Raw genomic sequence first — 12,514 nt, forward strand, 5'->3', positions numbered from 1 at the left:
TGATTATTTTTCCAACACTAGGAGGAGAAATAATAGCTGGATGAAATAAATTAATTATAATGTACTATCATTATCTAAATCCTCATAAAAAGTAATTTGAACCAAGAATTCAAAAAAGATAATTCATTTTATTACAAGTTAACTATTAAATGCATTTATTAACTTAATGAAAATAATTAAGTGTTGTATAACAGTTAATGTTTTGATTTCAATCAAAGTTCTAGTAGGAAAATATGTTAGAATAAATGAAAGTAATGGATGCATAAAACATGGTATATTGATTGGTTCCAAAGATGACAATTATTGTAAAAGAAATATAAATATGAATAGTCATATAGTGGAGGCGAGTGCTTCTGAAGAGAGCTAATATATAACTAACTATTACCACTTTATAAGAGATTTAGGTACCTGAAGATGAAAATAAAGAGATCTCGATAAGTTATGTCTATACAAAAAAATAAGGAATCCTGGAAAATAGAAAAGTTGTCTACAACAGTTTGTATGGAATGATATTATTGAGATAATGAAAGAAAATAAGGATATTGAATAAATCTATTGAGAAATATAGACACGGAAAAGCTTGGCCAAAATGGAAAGATAAAATTCAAGTAGAATTAAATTTGTGAAGTTTTTGTCGATTGAGTCTTAGCTCAATTGGTATTGACATTATTATCAGTGCAAGAGGACGTGAGTATCAGTGTGCGTTGAAGCACATTACCTTCTCCTTTTGTAGTGGTTTAGATATTTTAGTAGCATGACAATTCATAAAAATTTTAATTTTTTAACAAGTAAATTTAAAATATTTGTTTTTAAAAATTTATTTTATTCAATATTTAAAATTTTTAATACTTGAAATTATTTTTATTTATAAATTAAATATTTTAAAATAATATTTTAATACCTCAATAAGCTTACTGAAAACTCTGCTCAAGATATACGTTATAGTCTTTTAAAGCTTCACCCCACAAAGAAATACGTAGAATTGAATACCTCAACATACTCCCAACCATTTTCATGTCTCGAAAACATAGATGATACAATCTTAATAATATTTATCTTACAGTTGAGAAATATATATATAGTGAAAACCTTGCTTTTAAGCTTTATGAGAGGAGAATAAATTCGTGTTTATCAACTAACCTTTATTCTCCCACTGGTAAATTAATTATTCATTTTTATCGGCTCCCTGGAACTGGAACTGGATTCTAACCTTTTAGGGGCAGAAAGAAAGAGATAGTAAACATGATCACCACAAGCGTAGCCAGAAACTGAAACCAAAATGGCTAATCCTGATTTGACTGTAGTGGTTCTCAACCTGTCTCCTACAGTCACCCTTGGAGACCTCAATGCATATTTCTCTAACTGTGGCCATGTCGAGAAAATCAAGCTTTTGAGGTAATTTATTCAAACTTCTATAGCTTAATTAATTGCTTCCTATCTTCTTCTTTTTTATTTGGTTGCTTGAAAGCAGTGCGAATAGAGACCGATCACTGTCAGCTCTGGTAACCTTTAGGCAGCCATATGCTTATCAAACAGCTCTTCTCCTTAACGTAAGATGTTTGAAATTTTTTTAATATTTTCCTTTGTTTGTATTTGATGTGTAATGTAAGAACCTGGTTTGCAGAATGCTAATTTTGCAGGCCAACCAATTCGAATTCTGCCAAAGAAGGATGCAGCAGATCCTCCAGTCTCATATAGAACAATTCCTATTGTTACTGAGGTAATTTCCTTTTTCCTTATTTCAAACATGTATGTGAATGAGCATTTAACTGTATTTAGTTGCACTGGACACTGCTACATTTAGAAAAGCAAGCACGATGTGCAGAACAACAAGACAGGAGGAAACATGCCGGGATTGCGAGCTGCAGTTGAGGCGATAGCTTTAGAAGGGGTTGAGAAATTGAACCAGGCAAGAGATGAACTGAATCACAAGCTCAAATTAACAGAAAACAGTAGAGTGGTAATGGACAAAACCAGGTTAGCAGTGTGTGCTGCTGATCAGGCGATTTATGCAGCTGAGGAAGCAGCAAAAGACGTGGCAAAGAGGATCAAGAATACTGATTATGTTGCAGTAGGTGCTACATGGTTATCGGGTGTGCTTCAAAAAACATCCAAGCTTGTCTTAGAGCTTGGCCATAGGAAGGGTTGTAGTCCCAACTCTAGGGATCGTATATGATCAGTTTGTTTTTATTTGTATGAATGGTAAACAAATATATAATAAGCAGTAAAGGTAAACTCGATACCACTAATTATTATTGATTGCAATCTCTCTTGCTTCCTTCTTAAAAAATTATCATATTATGACTTATAAGCTTCTCATGTTTTAATTCATTTATAATAATTGTTCTTTTTCACCTTTGGATTCCGGATACATTCCTCCAAAATTTCATAGTTTCATATAAAAAACACCAAAAGAACCACGTTTGATCTGGGCGGAGACAATTCATGATGCTAAAGAAAATCCATACAGGCATGCCTTTTGTTCAAACTTGCAAAAACATGGGACATGACAATTGATGCTAAAAGACTTTGCTGGAGACATGCTAACATTTTGGAATAAATTACTGGCTAAATAAAAACAAATAAACAATACTCACATTTCACAAGGACAAAAATATGGCAAAGCTTTGATCATATATGACAGATTTTTTCCAAGGCAGCGATGAAAAACATAAATTCTGCCGAACTACGTACTAATCAACGTAAACACAAACTTTCTTTCCAAGAATGGACGCTGATGGGTTCTATTGGAAACTAAATTGAGCAAGAAATGGAACCGGGATAGATTTGTCATTGGTCGCCACCTGATCATGTCTCTTAGGAATTAATTTTGCAACCAATGAAAATCAAAAGCTATGGAAATTGGCATTCCTCAGGCGGTGCAAAACTCAGCAATTGTTTTTCTTTGTGTTCCTCGTCTAACGTTGTTGCTGATTGGATTGCCAAGAGCTCTCGAGCAGGGTCGTTACCTGTTTACTGGGTTACGAATATTCCTGAAGCTTTAAAAACCCTTATTATTTTTTACAATGTTAATTAATGAAAATATCACATATTAAGTAAAAAAAATGTACACTGAAACTTAAATTAAGGATAGAGTTAATAATACCTTATTAATGTGCCTTAGGATTATTTTCATTATTTTAAATATTAATTTTTTTGAAAAAAAGGACATATTTAATATCTTTTAATTTTTTTTTGGTGGAAAATAGAAAAATATAAGAAATAAATTACGCCAACTGGCTTAACTCCCCAAACAAGGGTCTTAAAAACATTCGCAAACCTTAACTTTCCAAGTGAGCCATCTTGGCAAGTCTATCAGCTTCGTGGTTCTCTTCTCTGGGTATACAATAAATATTCCAGTAAGAAATCTGAGATAGTATCTGACGAATACTCTTAATCAGAGCCGTATTGGACCCTCCTGTACAACTCTCTCAAATGCCCATCATCACTTCAAGACTATCTGTCTGAACCATCACATTATCCAAACCACGACCAATTAGGGTATTTAAACCATCCAATATACGCCACAATTCAGCCTCAAACATTAAACAGCTTCCCAAAAATCTGTTATAACCAATGATCCACTCCCCATTTCGATTTCTCACAACCCCTCCTGCTGTTGCAAAATCATCCTCAAGCCTAACGGAACCATCTATATTTAAAAAAACCCAACCTCCTGGCAAATGAAAGCACAAGGTCATCTTCCTCCCTGTATTCAGATGACTTTGATCAGTCTTCAAAACATGTTTGGTCCAACTATATGAGGCTCTGATAATATCAAAACTACTACATGACGCATCCTGAAAGATAAAGAGGTTATGATTCTTCCAAATACGTTAGATGATAATCCCAAAAAGACATCCCCAATCAACCTCCCCAAAGCAAAAATCATACTGATTATACAAATTGGCTATAATCCACTCATGTATGTTACTAGAGTAAAACATGTTAGGCCGATCAGGGAATCAAGAGATTCTAAATATCTCTCATTGTCGAACAATCTCTTAAGACATGTAGCAAATCTTCAGAGATATGTGCACAAACTCCACAAGCCGAACTATGCCCCAAACCCCGACAAACTCTTTCTACATTGGTGAGCAATCTTTGTTTGAGTACCAGCCAAATGAAAAATCTTACCCTTTGGGGACCTTTGAACTTCCAAGGGATCTTTCATGCATCTTCCTTCAATTTCCAGGATCCTTCCTTAATTTTCCAATAGGTATTTTTAACAGTAAAAGAACCCGTCGTTGAACCTCCCCAAATTATCCTATCAACACCTGCTTCTGGATGTGGTGGAGGTATGCCCATAATCTTTTAATTTTGATATTTCCTCTTAGAGCAACTTAATTTTGGAAAAAAAAGTGAGCAATAAGAACAATTAATTACAACAATAAGGTTTGTCATCAATTTTACATAATTTTTATTGATATAATAATAAAGTTATGCATTCTATCTATTTATATATATATTTAAGCTAAAGTTAAATTGATAAAAATATGTAAATATTAAGAGCTTAATTTACTATATCAATTAAAATTATGTATAATGAATAGAAAATATTATATGTCATGATTAATTGTCTTTATTACTCCCATTCAAAATTGATAGAATTAAATTGTTCTACTTTTTTTAAAAGAACCAAATTACTCAATATCTAAATTGAGAAGGACTGGACAAGTAGTTTTACCTAAAATTTAATATCAATAAAGTCTTGTGTCTGTATGGATAAAGCTTTAATGATAATATTGAAATTTTGAAATCATTTTTTATTGTTATAATTTCAATGATATTAGTAACTTCAAAGATTAAATTAATGTAAAAGAATTTTGAGTTTACGAAAATCCCTCGATATTTCCAATTCTATGTTGTTTGTCTTTTAGGAATAAATTGTGTGCGAACGATACAAAAAGAGCCTTTTATTTCAATTTCTTTATGTTTGAATCCCATTAGGGAACTAAATAAAATCATGTATATGAAATAAGTTCATGTAGAGATGCAAAATATGGCGTTCGCGCGTAAATGAACAATTAACGGTTAAACCCCCCATTTTAAAACGCTCCAATCCTTCCTTTCATCATCATCTTCTTCTTCTTCTTCTTGTTGAATTTTGCCCAATGGATCGAGCTTTTGAAAGAACCAAAATACTAACCGATCATCTCCTCCAATCCTCTCCTTCGCCTGTCCGAACATCTCTTTCTTCAAACGCCTGTTTCAACTACACTCCCCCGGAACTTTCCGAAAAGTACGCATTTGACACCAAGGAGATGCGGCGCCTAATCGACGGGCACCACTTGGAGGTAAGGGACCGGCTTTTTGGGATGATGAGCCAGAGCAAGTTGTTCAACCCCAGAGTGAGGGGAGGGAAGGTGTTCGTATCGCCTGACTATAACCAGCCCATGGAGCAGCAAAGAGAGATAACGTTGAAGCGCATTGACTACTTGTTCGACAGAGGGTCGTTCAAAGGATGGTTAACGGAGCAAGGTGAAGAGATTGAGTTGAGGAAGTTCGCTAGCTTTGAGGTTTTTGGTACCTTCGATCATTCCATGGGAACTATGCTCGCAGTTCACTTCTTCTTGTGGTGTGCTATCCCTTTCCTGTTTGTTTCAAAGCTTGTTCTTTCGTTTTATTAGCTTTCGAACTGTACAATTTGATGTTTCCAGGGGCGGTGCAGTCCAAGTTTTCGGTACCAAACACCATCATGACAAGTGGCTGAGGGACACCGAAACTCACGTCGTCAAGGGCTGCTTTGCCATGTCTGAGTTGGGGCATGGAAGTAATGTATGTCTGAGTCGAGCTTTAATCTGAATTCTTTGTAGAACCTTCTACTCTTTCATTTCCCTGATTTGTTCCGGTATATTGCTTTTAGGTTCGCGGAGTTGAAACAGTAACAACCTATGATTCAAATACACAGGAGTTTGTGATTAATACTCCATGTGAATCAGCTCAGAAGTTTTGGATTGGTGGGGCAGCCAATGTATGCTTCTCTTAGAACCAAATACCATTTCTTCCTTTTCTGTCTTTTTAGCTTCTGTTGCACATATGAAATTTTTATCCAACTGATTTTATTGTCATTTCCACGGTTTTCCCTATATGCTGACATCGTATGCTTCTACTATTGCTTTGCTCTATAGCATGCAACACATGCAATCGTGTTTTCACAGCTAAATATCAACGGAAGCAATCAAGGAGTTCATGCATTTATAGCCCAAATCAGGGATGCTGATGGTTATCTATGTCAAAACGTTCGGATTGCTGACTGTGGTCGTAAAATTGGTCTAAACGGTGTCGATAATGGTCGAATCTGGTAATTATAAACCTACACTTCTTTTTCTGTGGTATGAACTCTAATATTTTTGTTTCCTTGGAAAATTATAATTTAAAGGTTTGCATTTGCAATTTCAGGTTTGACAATGTTCGAGTGCCCAGAGAGAACTTGTTAAATTCGGTAGCTGATGTTTCAGCTGATGGAAAATACCTAAGTTCAATTAACGACCCAGATCAGGTACACTCGTGTCTGCTTCTAATGTTGTGTACTGTACCACAACAGGATCCTGTTTAGTAATGTATTGGTGGCTCTTAAATGGTTGCTGCTTTGATTCAGAGATTTGCTGCATTCCTGGCCCCTCTGACAATAGGTCGTGTTAGTATTGCAACCAGTACCGTTTATATATCAAAGGTATCTTTAGTAATTTTTTTATTGGTAGATGAGTACTGCACATTTTGGCTTTCGGGGTGTGGAGTGGAAGGCCACTGATACCCAATGATAAGGTCATTGACTCATTCATATCATGTCATTTCTCTGTGTTTTAGGCTGGCTTAACAATTGCCATAAGGTATGCGCTAACAAGACGGGCTTTTTCTCTTAAACCAAATGAACCCGAGGTCTTATTGCTTGATTATCCAAGTTATCAACGACGACTCTTGCCTCTCCTTGCGAAGACGTAAGTATATCTGCAGTTTATCTTATGCAATATGTTTTCTACTGAAGCTCTTATGGAGATCAGTTTTTGTTTTGCACTTCAAGGTTAGTCATGCTACAATTTCTTTTACTTGCTTTGTGGACAAGTTATTCTTTTCTATACATATAATAGAGAAAATGTATGTTTTATGGGCATTTTGCTAAGCATTTAATGTCCTAAGGGAGTATCACAGGTTGATCATGTTATTTTCTTATATCTTTGAGTGTAGCTTCAGTTTAGAAGTTTAGATAATCAAGACAGGGTTATTTATTTGGCTACTAACAACATATATTTCTTTGCCCTTTTGTGCTGCAGCTATGCTATGAGTTTTGCATCACATTACTTGAAAAAGCTTTTCGTGAAGAGGACACCGCAGTCATACAAAACCATTCATATATTTTCAAGTGCATTCAAAGCTACTTTTACTTGGAATAACTTGCATATACTTCAGGTGAGCAACAAATGATCATGAATTAAGTTGGATATGTTAACAGTAAGTGTCATTACAGAGGTTCAATTGTCGAATGCTTCAGGAATGCCGTGAAGCTTGTGGAGGACAAGGGTTAAGGACCGAGAATCATGTCGGTCAATGGAAAGCTGAATTTGATGTTCAATCCACTTTTGAGGGAGACAACAATATTTTGATGCAGCAGGTACATTTGTTTTTCGTTTCATATTCTATTCATCTGAATCACACACATCAAGTTTATAAATATTGAAATTATTGCAAACTATGGTCGAAACAATGAAACTTATGGATTGAACATGTTAACTCAGATAAGCAAGGCTCTACTCGCTGAATATGTGGCAGCTAAGAAGAGAAAAAAGGCTTTCAAGGGTCTGGGGTTAGAGCACATGAATAAGCCCTGCCCTGTCATTCCATCACAGCTTACTAGCACTGCTCTCCGTTCCAGTCAATTCCAGGTAATATAATCAGCTGTGCCATTCTTAATGTTCCATATTAAAATTTGTGGCTATCTCTGACCATTGGCATTTATCAGATGGATGCCTTGTGCTTAAGGGAGAGAGATCTTTTAAATCGTTTCGCAGCTGAGATCTCACACTATCAAGCCAAGGGACCAAGTAAAGAGCATGCCTTCAATATGGTAAAGAAGCACTTTATGTTTATTTAAATTGCTTTTCTTTTTCTTCACCTTTTAGTCTAATTCTGACAGCACTTCTGTACACCAGAGTTATCAGATAGCAGAGGACTTGGGCAGAGCTTTCACAGATCGATCTATATTTCAAGCTTTTGCTGAGGCAGAAGCAACTTTAGCCGCTAGTTCATTGAAGGTGAACCTAATATGAGCATCTGCTTGATATTCAGTCTAATCTAGTATTTTGTGCATTAGCCAGGTTCTTCATTTTGTTCTTCTGCAGGATGTCCTAGGTATGGTGAGATCATTGTATGGCTTAATTTGTGTGGAAGATGCTTCGTTTCTCCGATATGGGTATCTATCAGTGGAGAATGCTGCTGCTGTAAGGAGCGAAATGACGAAAGTCTGCGGTGAACTTCGACCACACGCACTTGCTTTAGTCAGTTCCTTTGGCATTCCTGATGCTTTTCTGAGCCCTATAGCATTTAACTGGATTGATGCAAACTCATGGTCTTCAATTCAGCATTGATAGGGCGTTGTTCTACCAATTCCAGTTAAACCAAAGGTCCACTACTCATTGCCAGCCACTCTTTTAATAAGCTAGCCTTCATCAGATTTTATAGCCAATGCAACAGTGAGTAAACTGTTTATTGTATAAATAAATATATTGGTTACTATTAAATGGATTGTGTTTTGTAGTATGTATTATTGTTATATGAATTTATATTTCATGCATTGCTACTAATTTAACAAACCAATGATAACAGAGAAAGGAAAGCAAAAGCTGAAAAACAAGCCAACAGTAATTTTGCTGCTCTACATCCCTAAACAAGGATATAATAAATAATAGTTGTAGTTATAACAATAAATTTAGTTATTGTTATGAATATATAATTAAGTGGATGTCTATCGTGATAAAGATAAAGTTTTGATGTACTTAAATTCTAATAGTTATTAGAATTAGATCCTTATTTCTTTTATACTTCTTATGCCTATAATTAGAGACTCTGATGAAGTATTGTAATCATCCCATTTGATCAACAAAGTACATTCTCTATTACTTTCATATTTTGTTTGTTCTTTATTCTCTCAATCTTTCTTTATTTTATAATACGTTATCAGCACGATGATACTCTGTTTTTTTTAAAAAAATCTTTCAAAAGTCGTCCCACAGATCAAATTCTACTCACCTTAAACTTTCACTCTTAGAACTTCATCTTCGAGATGTTGAAAGATTCAATCTCAAAATAGATTATGGTTCTTATTCCCGATCTTTGATTTATTGTACAAGCATGAATAAAGTATAGATTTGGTAAAAAAAAAACTTTTATATTTTGACTATATTTTCTTTTTCAATTAAGGTATGACTACTATTAATTTTTATTTGATATAATTTCATATTCTGATGGTATTTGATTTTTGCGTTTCTAGGTTAATTTTTTTTATGTAAAAGATATAATTGTTGATTAGATATGTTTGCTATTAATATGGTATGTTTTCTCTATTTTTTTTGGTAAATCATTCTTTTTGAAGTTTTTCTTAATTAAGTTATATTATGCATAATATTTAGATGTTTAAAAGTTTGATTATTAAATTCTTATTATTAAATATTTTTGAAATTTTATTAAAATTATGGTGGAAAGTGTTATTAATCTACTATTGTTGATTAAAGGGAAATTTGATAGGGTCTATTGAGTCTTATTAACTTGCTAATGTTGAATGATTGTACGATATATTTTAAATTGAACTTATAAATATCTTATTAGAGCAAGATAATATTTTATAATATATATGTGGTATTAAAATTTGGTACAATGTGTATCGGAAAATTTTCAAGCATCGTACACCAAAATTTTGATTGTTTATTAAATGATTTTTACCATTAGATTATAAATGTTATTATAAAAACAAAGTTTTTTTACTACTTGTAATAGTGCTCGTGATAATAGTCAAGGTGATGATAATGATCTTAAAGATATTCAGGTATATTTTACTATATTTTATTTATTATATCATATATATTATAATTGGAGAATAATCATGACAAGGTGAATGGATTTTTAATTTATATTTATTTTATAATCTTTGTGGTATTTTTTGTTATCATCCCTATAAAGGGTTGAAAGCAAAATATTTGACTGTGAAAGATTTACTTATAAGCAATAGAATATGATAATTCTATCTAAAGCTCGTTATGGTTGGTTGCACCTGAAGTTACAAGTTTTTAAAAACTATAAGTATAACTCTACAGTATTCAGAATAAGTTCTTATTAAAATTACGTGGAAAAATATTACTTATGAGAACTTGTAAAAGAGAAAACTTATGTATGAAAAGTCATTGGTTATATACTTATTGTACACCTGAAAAATAAGACCCACTTTTAAAGTTTGCTATTAATAGATTTTTAGGCATTTGAAGATTTTGGCATATTCCCTGAAGTGAATATTGCATATAATTTTTTGGAAATTATATTTATTGACTTAGTAGCATTATAGGCTTCATATTGATTTAGACATTTCCAGTAGTAAATGTCACAACAGTACTTCTTTGTGGATACAAATTAAAATGAATGATAATAAATTATCAATTTGTTACAATTTAGTACAATTGAAACAAATGTTAAAGTAAACCAGAAGTTTACTAATACAAATGTTTTTACTACTTGGCGTGACCAATTAGACCATTCTGGATCATATATAATGCGAAAATTAATTGAGAATTTATATGACATTCATTATAGAACCAAAAGATTCTTTAATTTAAAGAATTCTTATTTGTTGCTTGTTCTCAATGAAAATTGATTCTTAGAAACTCACTAGCTAAAGTTGAGATTTAATGTTTTGCATTTCTAAAATGAATATGGGTCCATTCATCCACCATGTGGATGGTTTTGATATTATATAATTTTGGTACATGCATCTACAAAATAACCACATGCGTTATCAACTCGCAACCTGTCATTTGTGAGATTACTTGTTTAAATGATTAATTTCAAATTATGAAATTAAAACAATTCATCTTGCTAATGTTGGTAAGTTTACATCCCAAGTTTTCAATGAATATTGCATGTCAATTGGGATAAAAGTTAGACATCCTGTAACTCATGTTCACACACAAAATGATTTAGCTGAATTGTTTATCAAATGCCTCCAACTAATAGCTAAATCATTACTTATGAGAACAAAACTTTCTATTTCAGCATGAGATTGTATTGATTTACATGTACGCATCAAACCAATAAATTATAAATACTCCCCCATTACAATTGATTTTTGGTCAAGAGCCAAATATTTCCCATATTACAATTTTGGATGTGCGGTATATGTTCCAACTACTCAACCACAACGCATAAAGATGAGTGATCATAAGAGATTGGGAATCTATATTTATATGAGTCTCCTTATAATATTTTTGAGCTATTAATTTGATATTTAGTTATGTCATGAGTTATCAGTTTTCCCAACATTAGGGGGAGAAAATAAAAAGCTAGATCAATAAAGTACTTGAAATGAATTACCAATGTCTAAGATCCTCGTACAAAGCAATGTGAACCAGAAGTTCAACAAATGATTCATTTTACAAATCAACTACTAGATTTATTAAATCTTACATACCAGCTGAAAATGCTCTAATACGAATTGATGTCCTAATAGGGCAAACTGTTAATGCAAAAGAAAATAATCCATGCATGAAGCGTGGAAGACCGGTTGGTTCTAAAGACAAAAATCCTCGTAAAAGTAAAGGAGTAAACATTCAAGATGATCATATAGTGGAGGCAGGGGTTCCTGAAGAGACCCGTGACATAACTAATTATAAAACTTAAGAAGAGATTTAGGTACCTAAAAGTGAAAATGAAAATGATGAAAATAAAGAGATCTCGATAAGTTATGTCAATACGAGAAAAAGATGGAATTGAAAAAAAATATAGTTGTCAACAACAATTTTGCTTATAATATTGATATTGAAATAATAAAATAAAATGAGGATCTTGAGCCTAAATCTACTAAGGAATGTAAAAACAGAAAAGATTGGCCAAAATAGAAAGATGCAATTCAAGTAGAATTGAATTCACTTTCTAAACATGAAGTTTTTGGACTTGTAGTCGAAACACCTAAAGGTGTAAAAGCCGGTAGGATATAAATGGGTATTTGTGTGAAAACGAAATAAAAGACATAAGATATAAAGCTCGTCTTGTAGCACAAGGATTTTCGCAAAGGCCCGGCATTGATTATGAAAAGACATATTCTCTTGTGGTGGATGCAATCATGTTTAGATATCTTATTAGTCTGGCAGTACGTGAAAAATTTGACATGCATCTAATGGATGTTGTTACATCATATTTATATGGTACACTTGATAGTAAAATTTATATGAAAATCCTTGAAGGATTTAAAATCCCAAAAAGATATAGAGTTTTTTGAGAAAATTGCTCAATCAGATTAAAGAAAAGTTTATAT

The 12,514-nt window shown here is 33.0% G+C and overlaps 2 protein-coding genes across 3 annotated transcripts; both read left to right on the forward strand.

Moving 5' to 3' along the window:
• Positions 1–1,112: 1,112 nt before the first annotated feature.
• On the forward strand, positions 1,113–2,249 carry LOC107908240 (protein vip1). 2 transcript variants are annotated; one of them, XM_016835477.2, is made up of 4 exons: positions 1,113–1,395; positions 1,472–1,550; positions 1,625–1,720; positions 1,805–2,249. In XM_016835477.2, exons 1-4 carry the CDS (start codon positions 1,280–1,282, stop codon positions 2,174–2,176), a joined length of 663 nt encoding a protein of 220 aa, XP_016690966.2. In that variant the 5' UTR covers positions 1,113–1,279; the 3' UTR covers positions 2,177–2,249. The 2 variants fall into 2 exon arrangements, with proteins under 2 accessions (XP_016690966.2, XP_016690967.2); XM_016835478.2 differs by having other exon boundaries at positions 1,158–1,395; positions 1,826–2,249.
• Positions 2,250–5,004: 2,755 nt separating this feature from the next.
• Positions 5,005–8,703, forward strand: LOC107908239 (acyl-coenzyme A oxidase 3, peroxisomal). The gene is made up of 13 exons (XM_041089008.1): positions 5,005–5,578; positions 5,661–5,778; positions 5,867–5,974; positions 6,132–6,304; positions 6,403–6,502; positions 6,602–6,676; positions 6,811–6,941; positions 7,275–7,410; positions 7,493–7,612; positions 7,737–7,883; positions 7,961–8,065; positions 8,151–8,252; positions 8,340–8,703. The coding sequence occupies exons 1-13, from the start codon at positions 5,115–5,117 to the stop codon at positions 8,583–8,585; spliced, it is 2,025 nt and encodes a 674-aa protein (XP_040944942.1). The 5' UTR covers positions 5,005–5,114; the 3' UTR covers positions 8,586–8,703.
• The last annotated feature ends 3,811 nt before the right edge of the window (positions 8,704–12,514 follow it).

This window comes from Gossypium hirsutum, chromosome D02 (genome assembly GCF_007990345.1).
Source record: "Gossypium hirsutum isolate 1008001.06 chromosome D02, Gossypium_hirsutum_v2.1, whole genome shotgun sequence".
NCBI classification, from domain to species: Eukaryota; Viridiplantae; Streptophyta; class Magnoliopsida; order Malvales; family Malvaceae; genus Gossypium; species Gossypium hirsutum.

Coding starts and splice junctions, on each gene's coding strand:
- LOC107908240 (XM_016835477.2), top strand. CDS start 1,280: ATGGCTAATCCTGATTTGACTGTAGTGGTTCTCAACCTGTCTCCTACA. Junction 1,396..1,471: donor GAGAAAATCAAGCTTTTGAG/GTAATTTATTCA, acceptor GCTTGAAAGCAG/TGCGAATAGAGACCGATCAC. Junction 1,721..1,804: donor CAATTCCTATTGTTACTGAG/GTAATTTCCTTT, acceptor TGCTACATTTAG/AAAAGCAAGCACGATGTGCA.
- LOC107908239 (XM_041089008.1), top strand. CDS start 5,115: ATGGATCGAGCTTTTGAAAGAACCAAAATACTAACCGATCATCTCCTC. Junction 6,677..6,810: donor GTACCGTTTATATATCAAAG/GTATCTTTAGTA, acceptor TCTGTGTTTTAG/GCTGGCTTAACAATTGCCAT. Junction 7,411..7,492: donor ATAACTTGCATATACTTCAG/GTGAGCAACAAA, acceptor CGAATGCTTCAG/GAATGCCGTGAAGCTTGTGG.